The sequence below is a fragment of the Neocloeon triangulifer genome, unplaced genomic scaffold, assembly GCF_031216515.1.
Source record: "Neocloeon triangulifer isolate White Clay Creek 2 clone unplaced genomic scaffold, ASM3121651v1 ptg000009l, whole genome shotgun sequence".
NCBI classification, from domain to species: Eukaryota; Metazoa; Arthropoda; class Insecta; order Ephemeroptera; family Baetidae; genus Neocloeon; species Neocloeon triangulifer.
This window is the reverse complement of record NW_026775551.1, coordinates 2,944,036-2,968,484: the sequence shown is the minus strand read 5'-3', so window position 1 is coordinate 2,968,484 and position 24,449 is coordinate 2,944,036. Positions and strand designations below refer to the sequence as shown.

Genomic DNA, 24,449 nt, shown 5'->3' with positions numbered 1-24,449 from the left:
TAAAGATTTGTCAAAAGAAACGGAAATTTGGGAAATTTCTCACTCCAATGACAGATTTTTCTTGATTTATAAAAAAAAAAACACTTTAAAAATATACAATTCCAATTGAAAAATATAAAAAAATTAAAAATATTTGAATTGTTGAATCAAAATTGAGTGTATTCAAAATTTAGATAGCGATTAAAAGTTGAAACTAATTGTAAAAGTAAATTCACCCTTGACGCCTTTTACAGAATAAAAATAAATAAAATTAAATATACAACTTGAGAATTTATTTTATCTAATTATACTTAAAAAAATTGAAATATGGTTTTTCAATTTGTTAATTTAATTGTATTTTTCTTGCTCATGGAATAGGGCCGCAGACTGTGACCAAAACTGGTAGAGCCATTTGTTTGTGAATAAAAACAATTTTTTACAACAAAGAAAAAGCCCGAGTTCTTAATCGCTTCCATGATCATCTCCTCGAGTGTCAATTTCTTCGAAAAAATTTTATTTACTTATTGATTTTTTATTTTTTATATTACATTAATTAATTCAGTTGTTAAAATTTCCTCAGATTTTTATGCTACAAATAATAAAGATGAAAATTTCAATCTCAAAAATGTTGATGGATCAATTTGTGGAGTATTTTAAACATCAAGTGAAATTTTTTATGTAAATTTAAAAATAATAATTCCTATTACAACTAAATGACAGTCATTTATGGCTTTATAAAGAGATAATAAATGTCTGAAAAATTACTTTCAGGCTGTCGACAAAATGCAAATCTAAACCGACCTATCCAAAGTCGTAATAGATTGTCCATTTTCTCGTGTCAAGAGAAATAATTCTCAAAAATGATGACAAGCAGAAGCAGATAGAATTTGATCTAGAAAAGATTACGATCTGCCGACCAAGAGAGCAGCTGCGGAGTTTGCACAACCTCACTTAAAACGCTTCGTGTGCGTGCCCTAGTAAGGTAAAATATGTATTTTACTGCTGCACTCTCTTACGTACAATTAAATTAATTACAGCATTTCTGCCCACTCTCGTCGCATGTAAAACAACGCGGAGGAACCAGTTCGGCGATAAACGTAATTTCAAAACGCGACGTGCTGATAAATTGGCAGAGTCTTGCACGCGCTTTTAATTAAAAGTTCCACGCCGGATAATTGTTCGATTTCCGTGTTGGGCTCGTTAGTTGGGTTGAAAGGTGGTCTGTGTGCGTCGCTCGTAACCAAAGACGACGGCTGCTAATAAATTTGATGCAGATGGAGCTGCGCCACGAACAATTACCATAATAATAGAACCCGAGTGTGTGTTTGTATGCGGATCAGTGAAAGTTTTTCTCTTCTTATTCCAAATGCTGCTCGGTTGCGCAAGAACCTGTTGATGTGATGTAAAAAGTGATCTAATGTGGACCGGCGACTCGTGGAGGGGACCCTATTTGCCCCTGACCCTGATTAACGCTATTGTTTTTCAAAAAAACGACGCCTTGCCTTTGTGAGTTCTAAGTAATTGCTTTAGGCCTAATATTTATAAACGCAGATAATTAAAGTCTTAAACGGAACAATTTTGGCACTTACTTTAAATTCGAGGTGATTTCCAGCCACGATCCTAAGATTGGTATAATTGGTGCAGCAAATTGGAATAAGAGACGCAGGGGCTCTCGTTACACCCGCACAAGCAAAGATGCTCTCGATACTGACTCAGCTTGAAGATGATACTTTTTAACCGGTTTCGTTGCAGCTCTCATTACTAACGGGGGATATGTATAAAAAAATCATCCTCAAATGGAAGCAGCCGTGATGCTGCAATATTTTTCTACTTTCAGTCTCATTGTATACTTCTAAGCGACTGGCCTTTCGCTCAATCAAATGCAAACCTTCTTTTGCCATTTAAATTCCGGACGCTGATAAACCCGAATCGTACGAAAGCATCCGAGATAAGCAAAGGGTAACACTCACCGAGTCTGCCAAGCGCCGCGGGTGCTGTTCAGGAACCGCTTGGTCTGTCGCCAGTTTTTCCGGACCAGGGCCAGTTCTGAGCGCTTTTGGCTCTGAACACTGGCCAGCCTCGCATTTTCTTCGTTCTGCCGAGATTTGAACGCGCTTGCAATCAAAGTCTGAAAGCAAAATTTTAAATTAATGAATAAAAAAAAATTAATTTAAAATGTAGGCTTCAGACTAGAAACATATACCAAGAATTTTTCAAAACAAATTTAACGTGGAAAAAACCACTGCTCAGAAAACGAATTACAATTTCCAAATTTCAATTTTTAATTTTAATTCGTTTTCCGAGCATTGGTTTTATCGCTCAGTTTCTGAATCCACGTTAAATTTCTTTTGAAAAATTAAAACGGAAATTGGATTACACTTAACAGTGCAAACACAACACAAATGTACCTAAAAAATTGCAAAAACTCGCACTCACAGTAACAAATTAAGAATATGTTATGAAGTTTAAACAAAAATCAATAATGAAATTGTTAATTATGAATTAAAATATATTTAAAAATTTATTATTGTTTCACACTGATTTGTTATAAAAAAATGCAATAAGCAAAACTAGAGGATACATTATATTAGTATGCGTAGGTTGAAAAGCGCTCGCAGTGATTTCAATTATTAAACTTTCTCATTTTATATTTCGGATGTCCTTGGATCAAATTTAGCAACTGATTTCCCTTTTAGAAATTTCCCAAATATGCAAACTTTAATTTCTTTCATCATCAAACTGCACCTGTACATTGGTTACATTTTTCATAAAGTTTTATAAACCACTTTCTATGAGTAAAATTTATATCACATTATGCTCTTTGATATTTTAAAAAACAATTGATCTTTTGGACATTTATTTATTTCCAATATAAAAATCACCTCAATAAAAAGCACGGCAAAGTAAACACGGTATCGCCATCTACATTGATTCCTAAATACTTTCTCCATTGGTTTGCGTGGCCTAGATACGTCCTCGAGGCGTCCAAGATTGAACCAAATAGCTTGCATACCTTGTGTTGTTTTTTACTGCCCATCAGAAGTGTTGTAAATAATATACAACGGGTGGTCAATTATGAATGGCCGTGGCTCCGAATGAGATTTTACAGCTTATTCAATTTGAAAATTTGCATTCTTAAACATTCATCCAAGACTCGAGGCCTTTTAAGATTTTTGTTTGCCATTAAGTCGTAAAAATAGTTGCTCAGAAAAAAATAAGCCGCGAGTAAAATCATATTTTTAGATGATGCACTTTCCACTTGAGAAACTTCGGTCTCGTCAAGTGCAGCAGAAATTGAGGTCCGCTCACTTTTATTTCGTGATCATAATTACGAATTCACACGATGCCCAAGGTTTACTCATAAAAATTCTCATCGCCTTCAGTGGGTTGACCGACCGACAATCCATTCAATTTGGTCTTCCGAGCCATGAGAAAATTTCGCTCAAATTATCATCAAAACCGAAGTACGGACACGCGCTTTCGTTGGGCCGTTACCGTTGTGAATCGCGTCCATTGTCGGCCACCAATGGAAATATTAAATCGGTGCGCGAAAAATTTCACTCGGCTGAAACCGGACCAGCGGTGTAAACTTAATTATTCCGGTTCGACCTTGACAAGAAGTGCGACAGGGAAGAAAATTGAGTTTAATGGTGATGTGGCACCCGGATTCATCTCTTGAGCGTGACGCAGGCCATCTCGGAGAAACGAGTCCAAAGAGGCAGAAAGTGATTAGAGCAAATACGGATAATGGTTTTCTGCTCGAATCGAATTACCGCTGTTTGCTTACGACGTCTCTCAAGTGGAATGATCAATTTGATCGATGGAAAAATTAATAGCATATTACCTGGAAACGGAGCCGCGAGTCGGCCAACTCGCGAGCCCTCTTTTGCAAAGCCATTTTCGATCCTTCGTAGCACTCGGCCCAGAAGATATTCATTGCGTCGCTGAATTCGCCAAGCAGGGCTGACTGGTAACTGCGGTAAAGAGGCTTCAACTGAAATTCAAATCAAGAAGAATACATTAAACAATTTTTTTCTCATAGAATTGTAAATTTGAATAGACGAATGGACAATTAATTACCGATTTATTAATACCAAAAACTAACCAAGTCGAAATCCTCAAAATTATTGAGAAATAAAAATTTGAATTTTCCTAAATTGATTTTTTTTTAATTTCAAAATTTAATATAAAAATTACCTTGTATCCAACATTCAATCAACTCTGATGAGAAAAATTAATCGCAATAAAGGTAAACCAGGCAAACTTATCTATTAATTAAGTCCACCAAAGTCACCAAATATAATCAGTTGTTTCATTTTTTACCGCAAACCTAATAATGCGTTTACATCATTTTCAACTGGAGAACAAAAATGAACATTAAGGGTGAAGAATGGCTATGCAAAATTTAAATGTATTCACAATTTGAATTTTGAAATGGTTGTATCAGGTAATTTTTTTCAAATTTTGTTTCTGTATTTTTTCCTTTAAATATTTTCTTTTATTATTGAAATTAACAGTCTGAGCCCACGTTGAGGAAAGATAAAATAAAGCGTTTCCAAACGCTACGCTGCATTTTATTAGGTTAAAAATTCAAACAAAAATAGGAAAGCTTTCATTTGCCAGAAAATTCAACGAATTTAATTCCCTGTGATACAATTCAAAATAATGATTTTCGAATTAAAGAAGCATCTTCTGGAAGAAGAAAGTTTTTAATAGATTTTGAGTCCCGAAATCGAGATTCATCACGGTCTTTTATGACAGCATAATTAGTTTGATGCGATTCAAAAATGCAGGTGCAATAACACTTCTGTATAGAAAACAAAAACGCCGGCCGAGAGAATAATCAATCCTTCCAGAAACGAGAATTTCTCTTTTCCCCAGCAGAGATGATGCGCACCTCTCTTGTTTCATGCATGGGTGTCAATATTTGAGTCGATTTCCATACGATTAAGAAGTAGGTAACACACTCTGTGAGAGCAAACACATTGAAAAGGAGCCACCTGCTCCGAGTGACCGGCGGTTCCTGACCTAGGTGCAGTATGACCCACAGAGGAAAAACATCCGAGCTGACTAATCATCCCAAACACATGGAATGCAGCGGGATTAGCGGCTCGGAGAGTGTTTAAGTAAGTGTGCCGCTGCACCGAGTCGATGAGACTGCGTTTTGTGCTTTTCATTTTGTTCTCTGGAAAATAATTTGCTAGTCTTCAAAATTGAACGTGACATGAGAAGAAAAATCACTCCTGCCGCGCATTGGGTGGCCGGTTTTTTTTTTGGCCCAAAGTCCAAAATCCGAAAGCGGCTACTGCAGATTTTTATCGCATTAGAAATGAAAACAAGAGTCGCTGATGACTATCTATGCAAAAGTGAAGAAATAAAGCTCTCGTTCAGGCCCACACAGGCATGATTGCGAATTGATTTATGAATAATTCAGCTTTCATTTATTAAAATTTTCCATATTCCGAGTGCAGGCTTTAGGTCCCAATAAAACACTAAATTTATTGCACGCGCCAACAATTGCAAACAACCGATTTAATTAAAAATCTAGGTCTCACTCAAAGCACAAGTCAGTTCGGGGCAATAAAAGTGGCCGAATACACACGGTGGCTCAGAGGTGGGTTTCGGTTCCCAAAGATTCTTGAGAGCGCGGCTCAATAAATCACGCACGCCCTAGATTAAAAATTAATATTGCATTGATGTGCGTGTGGAGTTTTGTACAAGGCAAATTTCTGAGTGTTTTGCTGTTATCAAATAATTAATAACAGTGAAAATATTATTTTCATAATTTAATTCCCTCCAGGCTGGGTTTGACCATTTTTACATTAGCTAGAAATCTGCACGATTTGACCTCATCTGAACCTTATGAACAATCCACTGAAGGCGCCAAAGTAAAATTAGGTGGGATATATAAAGACTCGAAAACAGTGGAATGTGAAATTTCTTATCTACAAAATTTAAACTTGAATCAACTCAACAATATTAACTTGAGTGTATCGTGTACTTTAATAAAAAATTAAAGAGTATAAATAAAAATGTGTACAATTAAAGATAATTAATTAAATGAAAAAAGGTGTTCTTTGTCATCTGTTATCAAGCAAGCGTGAAATATCATTTCGCAGGTGTAAATAAATTCACCATCAAGATATATGACTTTCTCTTTTAAACCCAGCGAAATTAAACTAAACGTCTGATAAACCAACACAAAAGTAAACTGGAGTAATCGAATCAAAAAGCAAAGCAATTTTCTCGGCAGATGGTTTGCACAGATATTGCGAGTTCACACATAGGCCGGAAGAGGCAAAATTTCGAGGGTGAAAATTAGAAAAGTGCTGGCTGCGCGCGTTCAACTGCACCAGATAGAACATTGGTTGGGCCGCTTACTAGAGTATAACGTGTAGAATCATCATCAGCAAAGCCACCCGAGTGGAGCGTTGATAATTAGAAGACGGCAAAGTGCGTCTCTCGTTAATTGAGACTCTCTATTCCCTTGTGCGGTCGCTCGCGTTTTTTTGTGCTCGCTGCAGTTGGAAAGTGAAGGAAAATAACACACGCGGAGACGAAAAGAGGAACAAAGAAATAAAAACAATTTAACGGTCGATAATTTTGCAATCGGATCCATAATTATTATATTATTTTAATCGTGTTTTGCTCGATTTCGGACGCGCTGCGGCGAAATCAAAAGTGTATTTCTGGGGCACGAGTCGGCCTGCTGTGTAATTTTGAGCGATTACGCGACAATTACGGGATTCAATAGGCGCCTGAGCTGCATAAATTGAATTATTATTATTTACGCGGCACAATCACAGAGCAGTTAGCAGCGAGCGGGAAATCGGACGAAATGTAACGGGTCCGTTTCACGACGAGATATAATTTTTTAATCGCCTCGGCATTCCACTGTGCGTGTTTTTATTGCACTGAACGCCTATTCATTGGATGCAAATTAACCCATGCACACAGTTCAAGCGAAGTGAATGTATATCGAAAAATCGCGGCTTGCTTTTACAAACCAGCTTCTGGTTTTCAGTTTTCTCCCTCACTTTGCGGACATGGATAATAAAGTGAGCTGTATAATAATCTTCTTGTTCCAACATGAGCAACATTAAGTGTTGTTACGAACGAAATTAACGTCTGCCGCGTGCGTGCACGTCTCGCGAGATAACCCAATAAACAAGCTTGTGCGTCGAGATTATAATACGCACAGTACAAAAGCCACATTTGTCACGAGACGAAAAAGGACTCATTGTCAGCGGAAGTTGATTTTGATCTCAGATTTAGTACCTCGGGCTTCTCAAGGACGCACCATTTTAGAAAATTCTTGTAATTACCTGTGGGAACTGTAATAACGTGGAAAAGAGAAATAGACAAAACTAGGACAATCTTAATGCAGGAGATTAAAGGATAATGACGAGTTTCTATTAAGAACGACTTTTTCAATTACACAATTTAACTAAACAAACTAATATGCTGGGATTGATTTTATTTTATTTGCAATCGAGTCTACCCACAAACTCTGCTAATTTAAAATTACTTGAAATTTTCACAGGACCATTAAAATGGACATCATAATTATGACTATTAGTAAAGCATGAGCAAGAAAAAGACCACAAATATCATTTTATGACTTTTATGTGTAAGGTATTTAAGGAGGAGCTGATGATATCTTCAATGTAAATAAATCTTTCAAAATTTTTCCCGTAAGAACATGAATTTTGTATGTCGAATAACCTATTGATTTTATTTTTCTATCTTAATTTTGGTGATATTAATTTGATTTGGTGAAATTTTTATCAATCTTGGTCGGGCCAATTTTAAGAGAAAAAAATATTTAAATAGGAAATTCCCATAAAAAAATGTTAAATTTCAAAAATTCAGTTCTCCCAATACTATAGTCTAGTTGGAATTGAAATCTAAAACCCAATGCTAATGTATAGAAAAATTACAAGAAATCAATCGGGCCGTTTATTTCTAAAGACTCTTCTTAAAATGTTTTAAAATTGCAATTTTTTCTTCACATTTCACTAAAAAAAATATAGTAGTGAAAAGCATGAATAATTGTTTTTATCTTCCATTCGTGTTTGCAAATTATCAATTATTTGTTATTTTGAAAACATAAATGATGTATTTGGGCAGAGAGGATCGCCCATATGCCAATTAATAAACTAAATTTGTAAATAATATTGCATGCAATATATATATATAAACATTAAAATTCATTAATTTTAAACAGCAATTTTGAATTCACAGCATAAAATAATAAGATTTTCAATTTTAGTCGCTGCAATCAACGTCAACAGTTGTTACTTTTGCCGACTATTCACTTTGAAAGATGAAAACGAAAACGAAATAAAAGCCTACAATTACGGATTTGACATGCTTTTGCTGAGCACAAGGTGTCAGCGAAATTGCTCAATTAATATTTTGAACGAAGCAAAATACCGTTCACTATAGAGGATTATTTTCAGAAAGAGAAATCAGCAAATCACCTCTGCGGCAGCAAATCGAGAAAACAAAACACTTTGACGACGGATAAAAAGTGTGCAATTAACTCGTGATGCGCTTCTTTTTCCAGCATTGTCTGGATGAGAGAAGAAGAAAGTGTAATGGTCAGAACGGATTCCGTGCGACGTCAGGGCACTCAGGCAATGTGTATAATTCCCGTGAAAAAGCACGTGATTTATTGCTGCTTTCATCCTCAACTCAGGCATGCACCGGTTCCGAATGAGTTGCGACCGATCAGACGCACGACGTGGGTATAAAAAGGGTTAAACTATATAAAAGAACCAATTCGTGACAACGACACTTTCCTCTCAAACTTTGGCCGGCGACTTTTTTTGCAGATATAAAAGTGAAAGAGCAAATTGTCCGACAGGGTCCGACAAGGAAAGGAATTCGGACCCTGGGGCTGCTCAGGCGAATTATTGTTTCCTGCTTTTGCATTCTTGGGCGTGCGTACCCTTAAGGTAGCGCCGTCATACCACACGCGGTGTGCATCTTCTCGGGAGTGAGTGAGAGAGAGATCGGCGCTCGGAAGTGGGCCAGTCGCCACGCTGTGGGAGCATCTCCGCGCGCCGCTATAAAAGCGAGTGCGGCCCTGACCCTCACTTTGATTGTGCTTGTGGATGGTGCGCAGGACACACCACGCTGAGTGTGCTCCTCTTGCATTTTGTGATTACGCCGAGCAGCCCATTTCCAACCCTTTGAGGAAGACAGGCGGATAACAACAGAAAATTATTTCTATTGTCTCCTCTGGGATTCGATACTGCCAATTAAAAATGAAGTTTTCAATCAGGGTGAGTTTAAAATTTTCTTAATTTAAAAATATTTTTACTACGCACTCTATTTTCAATGGTTCAAAAATTAAAAACAAATTAACTTTACGTAATATTATTAAATTAAAAAAAGATGAATGAAAAAACTAAAAATTTAGCAGATTTTTTAAGGGCTTTTTAATTAATTTCATGCTCAGATATTATTTAAAAAAAAATTATACACTTCATTATATTAATCGGTGCAAAAAATAAATCATTTATAAAGTTTTGTTTGACATCATAAGCAATTCATGTTTTCTGACATGTCAGTTTTTTGTCATCTTCGAGTCTCGTGCTGCTATCTCAAAGTTGACAATCCACTTTCGGTGCGTTTAAGGCGCCAAAGTGGAAACAAGTGGCACATAATTTCATCTGTATAAGTGCACGTGAGCACTGAAGCGATCTAATTTGTTTTGAGTATCGTTTTGGAGACGCTGCAATTAGCCTAGTTTTTACTCAAGAGCGCCTCTTACCTTTTATTACCGCGCGGACAAAAGTAAAAAGAAAATAAAAAAGTCACTCTCCTCTCACTCGGATTAACACCTTCCACTCTAGATCGGCCATCTGCGATAATGTCTTTTGTCTTTTAAGCAGATCGCTTTTGTCTTTTTGCGTCGTGAGGAGTGGAAATTGCGGTGACAATAGAATCGGGCGCACACAATCAATTGAGAAAGTAGGATTTTGGTGGTCAGACTTTCAATCGAACAACCGATAATAAGGAAGCGTGTAAACCACAATGTGGCATTACTTTTTTAATATAACGGCTGCTGCAGCTGCTGAACTAAAAAGATGCATCTCGGCGTATCCCGCTTTTCATCGAAAAACATCGTAACTGTATATAACGCGCATGAGACGGCTCTTTAACGTGGTTAAATTAAATTGACTGTGAGAATGCGAAATGCAAACACGCTCGGCCGAGAGCTAAACGCGGAATTATCCTATAATGTGGGACAAATTACATGATGTCCCACAAAAAAAAATGTTCTCAAGTTAACAGAACAAATAAAAACGTAGAGTAAGCAAACAAAAATTGTGTTAATTTGTTTAGTGTGAATGGGGTTTTTTTGTAATTTTTTTAGTGTAGAGTTGTGTTGTGTTTGCGTTGTTTATTATTATTATTGATCTTTATTGACTTATTCCGTTTTAATTTTTCAAAAGAAATTTTAACGTGCATTCAGAAACTGACAATGAGCAAGAAAACCAATGCTCGGAAAAAGAATAAAAAAGGTGAAATTTGGACATTTTAATTCGTTTTCAGAGCATTTGTTTTCTCGCTCATTCTCTGAATCCAAGTTAAAATTTCTTTTGAAAAAAAATATTATCCAAACTTATGTAGAATATTAAAATTGTGAAGAAATGGCCACTTTTCTGTGAAAACTATTAGTTTGTTTAATCGAATGAGTTAAATCTTCAAAACATAAGACTTGATTGAAAGCGATTGAAAGATAACTTTTACTTATACCGAGGAGAAAAAATATGTCTTAAGAAGTAGAATAATTAGAATAAATTGATCTTAAAATTAATCTTTAATTTTCAGGCACTCATTCTACTCATCGTGGCCGTCGCCACAGTCCACTGTTATGGACCACAGCCTCGCCCGTCACGTCCTATGAGACGCGGACCTCCACCTTTGCACAACCGGCACTCCATCGTGTCAAGAAGAGACCCGGCCTACATTCCCGGACCACCCTACTCGAAGCGGCCCATGCGCAACATGATGGTCACTCGGCCCAAGAAACACATCAACCCAAGCCTGATGGGGCACTACTCGAAATTCTCGCCCGTTTACAAGTACCCTCCACCCCCTCAGTCCAGACCGTACTCTGTCGGTCCCCCGAAGAAGAGTTTCTACAACTCGCGGCCCTACGGATCCCCTAGCAAGTACCCTTACTACGCAAAACACCCTGGCTATCCCAGCAAGCCTGTGAGACCGAGCAAGATGCCGTTTGAGGAATACCCTAGAGAGACGGTGGCCACTTTTGTCAATCCCAAGCAGACCTCTTCAAAAGGTACACCCACCCTGAGCTACAAGCCCGGCGTCAAGGTGCCGACCATCACCTACGGCTCTCCGTCCATCGCCAAGCCGTACAACCATTACGGAAGCAGCGAGGAGAGCGGCGAAAGTAGCGAGGAAATCCAGAGCACCCATCACGTCGGCGCCTCCATCAAGTACGGAAAGACCAACCCTGCGTCCCGACCTGCGCACCCGTCCATCCTGGACCCTGAGGTGAACATCAAGTTCCCAGGACCTTCTTTCTCGTCCAACTACAAGACCATCAACGTCCAGCCTGGACAAGAGACGCAACACCACACCGAAACGTCCGGTGTGCATTATCCGTCCATCACTACCGACACCGTTTCCAGCAGCCCCAAGAGGAGGAGGCCGCAGAGACAGGATGCCTCCAAAGCCACGCAGTAAGTGCAGTTTTTCCCTAAAACTACATGAAGAAGCAATACAAGTTTTCACGAGAATCAATTAAGCTAATTTTGAAATGATTATGACACATTTTAAATAATCTGGAATAATTTTTCTTGCAACAAAAGTTGACCATGAGTAAAAAATTAATATTCTCAATCAACCATTTTAATTCTTCGTAAAGTGAACTATCATTAATAGTAATTCAATATATTAATTTTAGAGCTGAGGTATCATGAAAAGGTATCAATAATGATTTAGTAAATTTAGTAAAAAAAATTGAGCTGTGTAAATCATAATGTTCCACCAAAGTCTGCTAATAACATTTATTTAAATTTTATAGACAACATAAAAAAAAATATGTTGCACTCACATAAAATAATTGATTATATTCTTTATGTGTAACAAAAAAATTTGATCCATGGTTACAAAATAGCTAGAATCAAAAAGTTTTGAAACATTTTCCATCCGTTGCTCAGCAGTGGATCGAATTTAAATCATTTTCAACAAATAATCATACTGATCATTAGAGTCTATCACCAAAGATGAAAAGTTTTGGCAAAAGAATAAGTTAAATTGAATATGGAGTGCCAAACTTCAATAAACGTAATTTGAAGCTATAAATAGTTGAGAATTGTTAATTTTTTTATTTTTTATAATTCTATACCGAATCCGCCATCTTTTGTACAGAAAAAAAAATTTCCGCCGTTCAAATAATTACTAAAATCTACAAAAAATTAAAACTTCTTTGTTTTTTACAGAGCTACAAGTTCAAAGCCGTACTCAAATTCCAACGTGAAGTTCCCAGCTGCGAGCTCGCAATCAGAGACTGCCGCCACAAGTTACCAAAACTACGATCACTTCCTTCAGGAAACGTTTGCCCCTGATCTTACAAAGCAAGCCGAAACCTACTCCGCCACTAAGCAGCAGAAGAGAGACAGAAGCAAGTCAAGGTACAGGACTCCAGCCAAGCACTACGAGGTGAAGGATGAGCCTGAAGAGAGGGACGACTCTTACGACGACATCGAGACTGTGGACACCGATTACGAGGGGTGGCAGCCATCAGACTCAAAATAAGCCACAGGAAAATAAAAATAAATGGACCATGTTTTGAAAGTGTGACTCTACGACTGAAATAGTGATGGACTAGATATTGGGATGCGGCAGTCTGAAGAGTTTTTTTGTACTAAATAAGCTATTTCAGGTGTTTGGCAGAGTTTTGATCTTCTCATAATATTGACGAAAGACTTGAACGGTAGGCGAAGCATCCACCGGTACGTTTAAAATAATTGTTGCGCGTTTAATTTATTAGAAAAAAATAAAAATAATGCAGTTTTAAGATTGTGTGTTACTTGCAAAGATGCATTTCCTACCTTTTCATCAATCAGCGCTCTCCATTCGGGCGTTTGAGCATACGCCTGAAACCGTTCGAAGAAAGCTGGTCCGGCTTGCGTATCAGGCAGAGTTGGAAGTCTTGAAGATAAAGCCAGAGTTGGTGAAATCCGAGCCAATAAGGCTTTCATCACAGGTAGAACAAAAGAATAATGTTCTGGTTGAGTGCCTAACATATTTAAATTTGATAAATTTTATTGATGTAAAAATTGGCTTGATAAATTACCTTTGAGACTATTCTGAACAATGGTGTCCAGGTAGCAGAGCAAATAGGCAGCCTCCTCAGGATCAGACATGTGTCTTGTTTGAATCAACGCATGCAACTTAGCTGTGGCCATGGCTACAAGTTCTATGTCTTCAAAACCAGCACAACTCAGTAGGATTCCTTAAATTTTAAAATAAATTTGTTTATCATAAGACCACGAGCATCAAAATATTACCAAACGAAAGCTTGGCCATTTCTGTCCACTCTTCTGCAGGTGCATCTTGGAACACAAGTAAAGCATCAACCAGGCCGAGCACTCCATCTAGCAACTATAAATAAATTCAAATGAAATCTGTTCTTCACTCAATGGGCCAAATTTGTACCACATTTCAGCTGCTACACATATATTGAATCTAAAACTTTAAACGAATACCATAAAAAACTATTAAATGATGGACACAAAAAAAAATTAAAGTGCTAAAACATCATAAAAAAGAGGTGCAGTAGAATTTAGGATGTCAGTGACTTACTGCATTGAATTTCTGAAGAGTATGCAGCAAGAGAAAATGCAAAATTAATACATTGCAGCTTAATGGGCACAAAATGAGTTATTTTCATGTTTACCTTGCAAGAGCATTTCTTCGAGGGGTCGCCGTGCATGTCTAAAACAACCAGATCATACGCCCATCGCAGCAACTGGGCGCCGTTTTCTGCATGACTAGCAAGAGGTCCAGCAACACCTTCGTCCTTCAGGTCAGACACAGAAGCCTGCAATGCCATTTCAAGCAGGCGGCGTTTAAGTTCTAGGTGTGAAGCGTAGAGCTCGTTATTTAGTCCAAGTAGATTAATACAAGCCAAGACTTGGCCTCGTTCCTTAAATCAAATATCAAAAATTAAAGCCAAAATAAAATATCAAGATTAAGTTACCTTCCAAGCCTCCTTCGAAGCACCTTCCACTCCACGCCACATGACAGTAAACAAAATATTCACAACCAAATAACACAACTCTTCTTCTCTGTCTCCGAGCTTTCCAGCATCAAGTGCCTTCCATTGCCTGATATTATAAATTTGCAATTACAAATAATAATAATAATAATAATAATGTAAATAATTACTCAAGTGCTTGATTTAGCAGCTGGTCCTCGGATTGAGCTGGTGATGGTGTCACACCATCTTCCCTGTCTAGGCTTATACCATCAGTGGCTACCGAGTCGGGACGAGGTGAAGTCAAGTCCTCGTTACTGCTGCTGCAGGAAATTGACCTGTTCAGATAATTATAAACGCTGATTGAAATGAAAATTCAATGCAGTTACTTGTTGCTTAAGCTCAATGAGTCCAAGTCTGTGGTTGATAGCAAATTTGAAGCAGGAGTTCTAGGACTTGGTGTGTCCATGTCAAGAGAAGAGAGGCTGCCTCTTAATAAACGTGATCTGGTTGCTCCACCAAACTCTTCTAAGCGATCCTTTATTTAAATCAACAATTAGCAAAAATGGACACACTCAGTTTTCATAAATACTTGAACTTCATAGGTTTTTTGACGGAAGACTGAATAAGCAGATGTAACAACTGACGAAATGTTGTCGGCCGCATAATGAATGTTCCCTGCAACAACATCAGCAACCTCTGAAAAATCAGAATTCAGAATTTGAAATAAAAACAACGGAGCAATTGATCCAAACCTTTGATTTCAGATTCAATTGCGCTTGCAGCATCAGAAACAGTAGACGAAATTCTAGAAACACTCGAAGGAGATGAGGGCCGCTCCATTGCTATGAGCTCAAGGTTCTCCTCGTCGAATGACATTAGATCAGGGAGGTCTTGCAGATCAATGGAAGCGATGGAATCTTGCTGTTTTGGTTGGCCCACAATAGGCTTCTTCACCAAGAGTCGGGATATACACTCTTGCCAGCCAACCTACGATCAAAAAGATCTTAAATAAAATCCAGTAATAATAATAACACATTATACTTGTTTAGCAAACTGTGAGGCAGCATTTGGTCTCATGAACGTAGTGGTGAGGATTTTCCTTGCAGCCTCCAATTTGATTTCAATCGGCGCTGACGATAAGGCGTAGAGTAAGGCAAGGGCCCCTGCATAACTGCTGGAGGTATCTGTGCAACAGCATTGTCACAACTGATTTTATGCACAAACTTGTAAAAATACCTGTCAATAAAATTTGATCCAACAACATTACTGTAAACTCCATAGTATAATCCGATTGGTCAATGGAAGACAGTAGACCTGGGTACAGCCCCACGTGCGACAACGTGGTGCTTGAATTGTCTTGCAATCGTAATCTCATCTTGTGACGTTCGTAAACTCGCTCGGAACGCAGCAGCACATAAAAGAGCTGCACATAGGGTAAATTAAATGAGGGTACATGATCAATATAATAAATATACCTTTAAAACTTTGTGTTTCAACTCATGTGTAAAATGTTTTGCAAGCATGAGGCAATAAAGGGTTTCTGCTGCATGAGGCTCATACATGAGTAGCAAAAGTTGATCCTTGCAAGTGGCACTCTCCAAGTGCGAAATCAACATATCAAGTACTTCTGTCACCTACAGAGATGTGCATTAGTTTATGAAAAATTACCTGAAATCACAAACTGCTCACCAAAGTCTCCTCCTTTGCGGTGGACAGGAAACCAAGGATCGCATTCACTTCTTTCACATTCACGTCTTTCAACAAATAGTATTTTATCAAAGATAAAAGTGCCCCTCTCAGGGTCTTTGCATCTTCAGGGGTAGGTGCCCCTTCCATGAACATGTCAGGCCCATTCTCGTGTGAAGAATTCGTCATTGATGATCCATGATATTGATTAATCGTGTCTAGAACAAATTGCACACCATATCTTCTTCTGTAGAAACGACGGTCTTCCTTCACAACCGTGCAAATGTACTGGATGTGCCCTATTAAAATATAAAAATTTTGTCATAAAACAAAATTAATCCAAAATTGGTGCACTAACCAATTCTAATGTGAAACTGGCTTCGAGCCCAGATATTGAAATTAAATAAAATGTGATGATGCAGAGCTTTCAACAACTGCTGATTAGGTGTGTCTCTTGCCATCTCTATCATCAATTGGACTGCCATCAACACATTTACGTCGAGTAGCTTGGGTCGGACCTAATTTTAAGAAAAATTATCAGAAAATTTCTTCAAAAATTCTTATCCTTGGAAATTTACCTTGGTCAACATGTCTCCAATTATACCTATGCCATTGTTCTTCATGAAATTTTCTTGGTTCGAGGGACTCCTGGTCAGAATATTCTTTAATAAACTAAGGAAGCCACTAACAGGATTCTGCTCTAGTTTCCAATCTGGAATAATTATCATTAAAATTATTTTTCATAATAAATTATTTGTAAATAAGCACCAGAATAAGAGCTTGAGGGTAACACTTCCCAATCATCCAACTCTTCCGGTGTATTGCACGAATCAGCAGCTTTCCTTGCTGCTGCTGGAGTTGATGGCCTTCGTTGCATCAAGGGAGCTGCAAGTTCTCCAGGGTGGCCACTGCTTGACTCGAATCCGGCACTTGCAGTCGCCATTTCCAAAATTGGCAATAAAACGTGGGTGCCCCCAATACCATTGATTGCCGACTAAAAATTAAATTTGAATAAAAAAAATCAATGTCCCATCAATATTAAATTAACAAACCTTGATGCTTTCAGTCTTCCTTAGTGAGGCATTAGTCCTAGCCTCATATTTTCCAGAAGGAGAAAGATCTAAGCACCTTCCCTGGTGGAATGCCGAGGCGCTGTAGCAGAGCACAAGCCTTGAAGTGATGTCCGCCTGCTCCATGCCTTCCTCAACACAGAACAGGGGTCTGCAGGTGGGTCCTGCTTCGTACAGAGTGCGCACTTGCTGGTAACTGAGTGCCTCGTGAAAAAGTGCGGCAAGTGCGATGTGGCCCCCAAGGGGAATTGCAGGTCCAAATATTCTGTCTTCCATTCCAACGGGGTAACTTTTAACATTTGGGTCCTGTGGGTGGGAACTGGAAGATGACCTTAATGGTAGAGTGAAGTAGTTCGGCACTTGGGTCACAATGGAGGGCAAAAAACTTCCAACAGCGCCTAAAACAGCACTTCCTGCTTTCGTTTCAGGTACTTCTTTGGTGCCCTTTGATGATTTTTTCAGAGGGCATCCGATAAAAGAAGATGTGAATTCCTAGATTTAAAAAAAAATGAAATCATAGATTACAAACTACAAAATATTTATTACGTCCAAAGTTGTGGGGAATTTTAAAGCTGCTGTTAACCTTTGGTGACCATCTATGTAAACTGATAACTGATTTTGGCCGAAAGGACGCCTAGTGATAAACAGAGTTACTCGGAAACTTTTTACTTAATTAAATTTATTATACCTCGCAGCCATATGACAGATATCAACGCAGTGCCAAAAACCATCTTGAATTCTGTGGTCTGGGACAGTGGCTACTAAAAATTCTTTTTTGTTAAGGATTGCAATTGCCAACTGTCCGTTTGGGAGGAAAAACATCTCTAATCCATTTCCAGAACTAGTCATCACACTGAAAATTTTACAATAAAAAAGGGAAAAAATCAGAACATTCAACATACTTAAAAAGCTGCCTTCTTGTTCCTTCCTGAAATTCGTATTCATTGTTGATTAGTTGGACCCATGCATGGAAACTGAATCCGTAGCCTGTTCCAGGCCAACGTTTGACTGGAGGCACTACAATGCCGTCTAAAGAAAACAAAATATTCACAATTATTTATTTTTAAAATATGCATTGCTACAGACCTGAGTCAGTTTCAATATCAAAATATGCATGGCACTCGACTGGATCGTCCCTTCTTGCTACAGACGATATGGCATGGAGGAGTTGAACATGATATGGAAACTAACCAAAAATTATTAATATATAATTATTTGATCTTCATCCTTAAACACATACCTTATCTTCTACATCTTCCCTGAGTAACATTAAAAACTGTTTTAATTCTACAGACGAAATGGAGACGGACGCTAAACTCTCCAAAATTCTAATGAGCTCAAATGCAGCCTCTTGGTCAAGTTTAGCATGTTGGGCCACGGAGTTGCCCAATGTTGCTAAAACTTTTCCCTCGCAAGCCAAAGATTTGCTGTATGAATAATGAGGTCAAATATATGGATTTTGTTGTTGTTCAATAAACTGACCTTTGGATTGTTGAAGTACAAATATGATGAACAGCCACAGTGAGCCAAAATTGATCACATCTAGCAATATCTGGGAGCCAATGAACCAAAAACAAGATGGGTTCCACATCCTGAAGCAAAAATTATAAATTTTATGTATCTACAATGTAATAACAGTATTTACATTTAATTGATCTCCTGTCGGAGCAGAGCTCATTGCAAGAAGAGCTTGAAGCAATCCTCTCGAAGGGCGACCTTGGGCATGAAGAGCTGAGAACAGTCGACGATATCCTCCGTCAGCATGCATTTTTTCCTAAAATTTAATTTTGTTTGTAAACCAAAATTAATTATTTTTCTCACAGAATGCATACTTTGCATCTTTTAGATGATCCCAAAATTAATGACAACATTTTCACGCACTCCATCGAGACCTCCTGCTTCTCCATGTCTCCTCTCTAAAAAATAAATTGGTAAAAGTAAAATTTGCATTCACATAAAATGTTCTCATACTCCTTCAACTCTGTAGAGAAGGTCAAAAAGCGAATCAGGTATCCGCACGTCCATCAGAACTTCGGCATTAGACGCACTAGTATTGTCATCGTCCACAGCAAAAATCCTCCTCAAAGACTTGACTAGCCCACAAACCAATGACTTTTCACTAGGATTCGGCAAAAAAACTTGAGAATCGACTGAAAATGATATGACAAAAATAATTATTTAATTAAAAACTTAGAAAACATTCTACATGATTGGCTTGAATCTGGAGAGCTGGGTGATTCTAAAATAATGGGGGTTGATGCAGTCGGGTGAAAATCCTGCACTGGAGTTGACGGATCCGACTTTGGAACAGCCCATTCAAGCTCAGCAACGTCTCTAATTGCCTCTCTATACTGAACCAACATTGTCCCAACCTCGATTTGTCTCTGAAGTTTAAATGTAAGTAAATTTAAAATATAAGGAAGTTAAAAGACAAACCTGATCGGGTGGTGATTTCAGCAGGGTGTGCACCATGGCAATGAAGCAGTTAACCGCAGTAAATTTAGTCTCGTCTCTGAGCCCAGGCTTGACTATTGAATCTATCACAACGTTCACAGTTGCTGGGCATATCGCTCTTAAGCCATTATGCTGGAAATCCAATTATATGCATAAATTAAGGTTTTGGGAACAAATCAGTATGTTATTTTGTTTTTGCAAATTCTGTCTTCAAAATAAAGTAAACAATTAATTTTAGAGGATGGAAAAGGTGAAAAAAATCAGAGGATTTTGATGTGTAATATAATCAAAAAGGAAGCAATCTAAATATAGTAGCAACAAAGATAGTGGTTACAGGATTAACAGAATTAAAGTACTTAATTTAATTTAATGTTTTAAAGAAGACAAATAATAAAATATGATTTAATAAGAAAAAAATTAGTTATTAGGCACGAAAACTCACCCCGTAGTCCTTTGAACCCACAGAAAGCATTTGCATGTTATCATCTTCTCTCCTATCTGCCGTTGCATCAAGCCACCTCACCACATTCTGTAAACCACATTCATACACCTCCAACTACTATTGCCACACCAAGATTTGAAAATTATAATAATAATTTGTTTAAAATTGCTATTTATAGATGATGGGATTTGATATGTCATTATTTGAGATGCAAATTAATATAAAAATAAAAATAAAGAGGCAGGCGTCATTTAAAAAAAAAAAAATTTGTGTACACTTTTAAAATAAAAATATTAGTAAATATTCCTTGTTGGGACAATCTGTTTAGATACCCATTCCATGTTAAAAGAGATATTACTTAAAAGAGACACAAACGCGTCGGTTAATTGGATTAGGCAGAGGAAGAAGCCTGTGGCATGCACACATGCAAGTCCCAAAGTGTATTATTTACATGACACTCGACTTATGAGAGTAATGTCGGGTGGTCACACGTTTTTACAAGACGTCTGCAATCTATGCAACAGACATAACACTCACTTGAGCGCCTGACGCAATTGCTCCCAATACGTGGAGAAGTTCCGAACACAAGTGCGGCGCAATCTGATCGATTTTCACTTCAAAGCAGTCTGAAATTTCAACAAGTTAAAATTTTAATTCGTCAAAATCATTTGCAAAAAAACCGTATAAAAATGGCACAACTTCAACATGCAGCAACGCAGGCTGGAATGGCAATTTTTCTTTTGGCCACGGCCGCTCGGAAAGGAAATTTCTCCAGGTGAAGTACGGATCGTACAAGCATTCAAGAAGGTGACATAATTGGACCACAAAATTTGGGGCAACCGTTGGATACTGATCCTCGATTATGTTTCCTTCCGAGAGCTGTAAATTTTTTCATTTCAAATAAATAAAAATGACATAATTTTTTTTCTTAAATATTTACCTGATGAATGGCAGCAGCGGCAAAACCGACAAGTAGCCCGATAAAATCACAGGATGCGATAAACGGAATGTTATCAAAGTTTCGACACAAAACGATCAAACAGCGAATCAACTCCTCGGTTTCCAAAATGCTGGAGCATGTGATCAATTTCTGGAAATGTTGAGGAAATATAAATTCAGGCTAATTATTGACAATCTCCTTCCTCAATCCTATTTAATTTTTACGTTTCAAGAACTCATGAATTTGGTTATTCAAACAAAATTATATTTTTAGTGATTTTTAGGTAAAATTTTTCTTGGAAACATGATTTTTGCTTACTTTACTACTATGCAGAGGGCTGATAAGGAATTTGCCGATTGCCGGCAGCAAGTCCTCCGAGAGCTTTGACAGGTGCGGCCCTTCATCACTCTTGGCCTCTCCGACAGTCGGAAAATGAACCCACTCAAGGCCAAGCTGGTCCTCCCAGGTGCTCACGAAAGCCGACACGAAGTCGCGGAAACTTTTCTCGTCGTTCTGAAATAAACATATAATGAGAAAACCACGATTTGAATTGAAATAATTGAATACATAATTATGAACTTGACCTGAGACGGTCTTAATTTGAATGTCAATAAAATATTGATCAGGGTAAACAAAAGAATGGGATTATAGATTTTCAACCTTAAAAGGTCCTCAAATTTAACAAGAATATTGTCTAAATAGGGGAATTGTGGGGAGAAAACAAAATTATTTGGGCAGTAATTTTGGGCGCGAAGGTGGGCCACGCAAATTTGCGAATTCGCACCTTGGACGAATAGTGCAGCCAGAGCTGGTACAAATCCTGCTTCGCCTCCATTGTCAGGCAACTTCCCGCGGAAAAGACGATCGTATATTTCCCGGCGTTGTCAACTAATTTTCGTCATTTCGCACACACTCTTCCCGAGCAGAATGACATCTTATCAGTTTGACAAGATTGAATGAAAAGAAGAAGACACCCCCTTTAGTTTACCTTTTTAATTCGCCGATTCGCCGTCAGGTGACACTTGGGTACAGCGCCAGCTCCTGGCCTCATATTTTGACGTCGAAGAGCGCGAAACTGAATGATTTTTGCGATCCCAGTCGAGTGAAAACTGCAAAATTTTTATTCATTATCGGAATAATAATGCAAAATATTTTTTGAGGGAAATTTCAACTAACAGTTTTATTTTTGAATAATTATTTAAGCACTACTCTGTTTATTTTACATGGAAAAAGTAGTTCAAATAAGAGTAAAAATGTATTAGGTATTATAGATTGTTTTGAGTGTGCGTGTATTTTTCTGTTCTAATTATTGTAGAGGTTGTTTGTGTTTGTAAAGTGTAAAGAAGTTTCAGGGTTTAATTTTTAAGAGTTCTTTGCGTGGTTTTACTGGTTGTACTGAAACTTTGCGAGAAAAACTTGGCTTTAAAATGGAATACTATAAAAAAAATATTTTTACTTTTAGTTAGTAAATTAATATTTAAGTACCTTTTTGTGTCACAAAAAAATAAACATTAAAACCCCAAAAATTAGGGCAAATAGAGCAACATAACTGGTCTGGATCGTGATTTCGCCCAATTCCAGGGCACATCAAACCTCTTAAAAATTAAAAATATAAAAATATAATATAATTTAAAATTCTTTCAAATAAGATGGTGTTTTAGGCACTTGGCATCTATTTTCATTATTATATGCGTAAAATCTGAAATTTGTTTGATTATATTTTTAAAAGAATTTAAAATCTCACTTTGAAATGATGAAGTAAAATTTCATAAATTCTATTTCGTTCCATTATTATTATTATTAATATTATTTATTTTGTTTGGAACTTACAGTGAAGTAAAAAGTTTTCAATTTTTCATTTTATTTTATTATTTATTTTTGTGAGAGCGCGTATTATGTATGAGAAAATGAGATAAATAGACAATTAATCTCTGTTATTTGTTTTGACTGTTGGAGTAAAATGTAAAGACACGTAAAGTAAAAAAAATTAATCAGCTTTTCAGCTTTTTATTATAAAAAGTAAAAGTTTTTATCTAAGCTGGTTTGCAAATGTATTGTTAAGTTTGTTTATTCTCAATTTATTACAGGCATAACTACACTCAAAATTAAATTATATAAGAAAATGCTTGTGAAAATTTAATTATTAGTATTATCTAGGTTTTTGTAACTAAATATCTGGTTTATTATTTGAAAACGTGAACGTGGTGATTGTAAAGCTAATTGTTAAAAGCTGAGAAGTTTATACTGGTACACAAAAATGTATTTAAACATAGTCAAAACTGTCAATATAAACTTCTGCGCTATAAATTTTGTATATTTTCAAAAAAAAAATTAAACTCTATATTATTTGATTTATTCCCCAAATCAATGATGTTCTCTAACTGCTAAATATTTTATTTCAGTTGTTTGAAAAAATTTTCGCACTCGAGGAATAACTCGGGCTTTTTAACAACAAGGAAAAACCCAAGTTATTCACTTATCCGAGTTATTTTATTATTATCATTATTGGTGCAAAATAAACAAAAAGCGGATGTTTGCAGAAAAATATACCAAAGCTTTCCGGGAATGACATCTGGCCATAATTCTCAAGGGAAAACTTTGATTTATTTTAAAGGCGGCATCACAATACAGATCGAGTTGGACGCACAAACGACGGGCAGCATTTTTCTATTCACGCATGAGAACTTTGGTAAAAACTTTGAATGTCCCTTGCGCGTCCAGTATAGCGGTGCAGCTTGTTGTCTTTTGAGAGGCACTCGTGGAACCAATCGGCCGGCATATGCTCGTCCGTCTTTTGATCACAAACAGCAGAAAAACAAATTCCAGATGACACTAAAGTGGCCGCGAGTGTACGTATTTTGATAATTTTGCTGGCCCAGATGCAGGATCAATTTTGGCTGCACTCGGAAAGTAATTCGTCCGCGGCTAATAACAGGAGAGATGCCGTGGACGAGATTAGCGACACAAAAGACCGCGATCTGATAATAGGGACAAAAGTAAAAATTTTCTCTAGAGATTATTCGGGCCCGATTTTGTGGAATCGCGCTGAGGGTCCCTTGTCGTCAAAACGACAGCCCCAGCAAAACAAGATTAACCGACGTGAATGTCGCGGGGAATAAATTTTATTGTGCCAAGACTGAATAAAATTTTGTAAAAAAAAGTGCACGCAGAGCATAGCTTTTTATATGTATTATTGTTATTATATTGTGTGTTGCCAGAGGTAGTGGGAGTTTGTTGGTGCTGCTTGAGCTTGCCAGCGACGAGTGTGTGTAAAATTCATTTATCCACACTCGCGCTCGCAGCCATGCAGGATGGAGGTATTTTAGGGGGCGGGATGCCCAAGTAGGAGCGGTTAACACTTTGCATCGTTCATTTCTGACGTCGTCGCCGAACTAGCGCAAGATTTTTTTTATAACTGCTAAAACAATTATTATCATTTGGGGGAGAATCTGCTATTAACTATTAACCTGGAGACTGAAACAACTGTAATTTAAAAGTAAAGAGATTGGGATATTCCTTTTGTTGTAAAATTTGTTTTTATTCAAAAACAAAAAGGCACTTTGTTTTATTTTTGATCAAAAACCAATTTTACCACGAGGATCTCTTTACTTCCATGATCATCTTCTCAGG

The 24,449-nt window shown here is 37.3% G+C and overlaps 2 protein-coding genes across 3 annotated transcripts in view; one reads left to right on the top strand and one right to left on the bottom strand.

Annotated features, from left to right (window-relative positions):
* The window catches only part of LOC132195274 (neurobeachin-like protein 1), an 87,491-nt gene extending 65,681 nt beyond the window's left edge, over positions 1-21,810 (bottom strand). Inside the window, exons 1-36 of one of the 2 annotated variants that reach the window (XM_059617172.1) lie at positions 21,604-21,810; positions 21,138-21,332; positions 20,820-20,969; positions 20,560-20,758; positions 20,417-20,505; positions 19,880-19,966; positions 19,420-19,569; positions 19,190-19,367; positions 18,955-19,133; positions 18,816-18,899; positions 18,629-18,757; positions 18,466-18,575; positions 18,224-18,410; positions 18,070-18,169; positions 17,886-18,012; positions 17,672-17,836; positions 17,530-17,617; positions 16,966-17,475; positions 16,682-16,907; positions 16,492-16,625; positions 16,272-16,431; positions 15,917-16,212; positions 15,703-15,861; positions 15,464-15,650; positions 15,269-15,411; positions 14,980-15,214; positions 14,817-14,923; positions 14,614-14,762; positions 14,416-14,562; positions 14,228-14,354; positions 13,925-14,173; positions 13,536-13,629; positions 13,322-13,480; positions 13,077-13,264; positions 3,824-3,973; positions 1,950-2,107 (exon numbers count right to left, since the gene is read on the bottom strand). In XM_059617172.1, the coding sequence (XP_059473155.1) occupies positions 1,950-2,107; positions 3,824-3,973; positions 13,077-13,264; positions 13,322-13,480; positions 13,536-13,629; positions 13,925-14,173; positions 14,228-14,354; positions 14,416-14,562; positions 14,614-14,762; positions 14,817-14,923; positions 14,980-15,214; positions 15,269-15,411; positions 15,464-15,650; positions 15,703-15,861; positions 15,917-16,212; positions 16,272-16,431; positions 16,492-16,625; positions 16,682-16,907; positions 16,966-17,475; positions 17,530-17,617; positions 17,672-17,836; positions 17,886-18,012; positions 18,070-18,169; positions 18,224-18,410; positions 18,466-18,575; positions 18,629-18,757; positions 18,816-18,899; positions 18,955-19,133; positions 19,190-19,367; positions 19,420-19,569; positions 19,880-19,966; positions 20,417-20,505; positions 20,560-20,758; positions 20,820-20,969; positions 21,138-21,332; positions 21,604-21,654 (5,846 nt within the window). In that variant the 5' untranslated portion in view covers positions 21,655-21,810. The remainder of the gene's footprint in view (positions 1-1,949; positions 2,108-3,823; positions 3,974-13,076; positions 13,265-13,321; positions 13,481-13,535; positions 13,630-13,924; positions 14,174-14,227; positions 14,355-14,415; positions 14,563-14,613; positions 14,763-14,816; positions 14,924-14,979; positions 15,215-15,268; positions 15,412-15,463; positions 15,651-15,702; positions 15,862-15,916; positions 16,213-16,271; positions 16,432-16,491; positions 16,626-16,681; positions 16,908-16,965; positions 17,476-17,529; positions 17,618-17,671; positions 17,837-17,885; positions 18,013-18,069; positions 18,170-18,223; positions 18,411-18,465; positions 18,576-18,628; positions 18,758-18,815; positions 18,900-18,954; positions 19,134-19,189; positions 19,368-19,419; positions 19,570-19,879; positions 19,967-20,416; positions 20,506-20,559; positions 20,759-20,819; positions 20,970-21,137; positions 21,333-21,603) is intronic. The other variant, XM_059617174.1, reaches the window with a different exon arrangement.
* Positions 9,072-13,040, top strand: LOC132195276 (uncharacterized). The gene is made up of 3 exons (XM_059617175.1): positions 9,072-9,269; positions 10,825-11,702; positions 12,465-13,040. The coding sequence occupies exons 1-3, from the start codon at positions 9,252-9,254 to the stop codon at positions 12,778-12,780; spliced, it is 1,212 nt and encodes a 403-aa protein (XP_059473158.1). The 5' UTR covers positions 9,072-9,251; the 3' UTR covers positions 12,781-13,040.
* Positions 21,811-24,449: the final 2,639 nt, after the last annotated feature.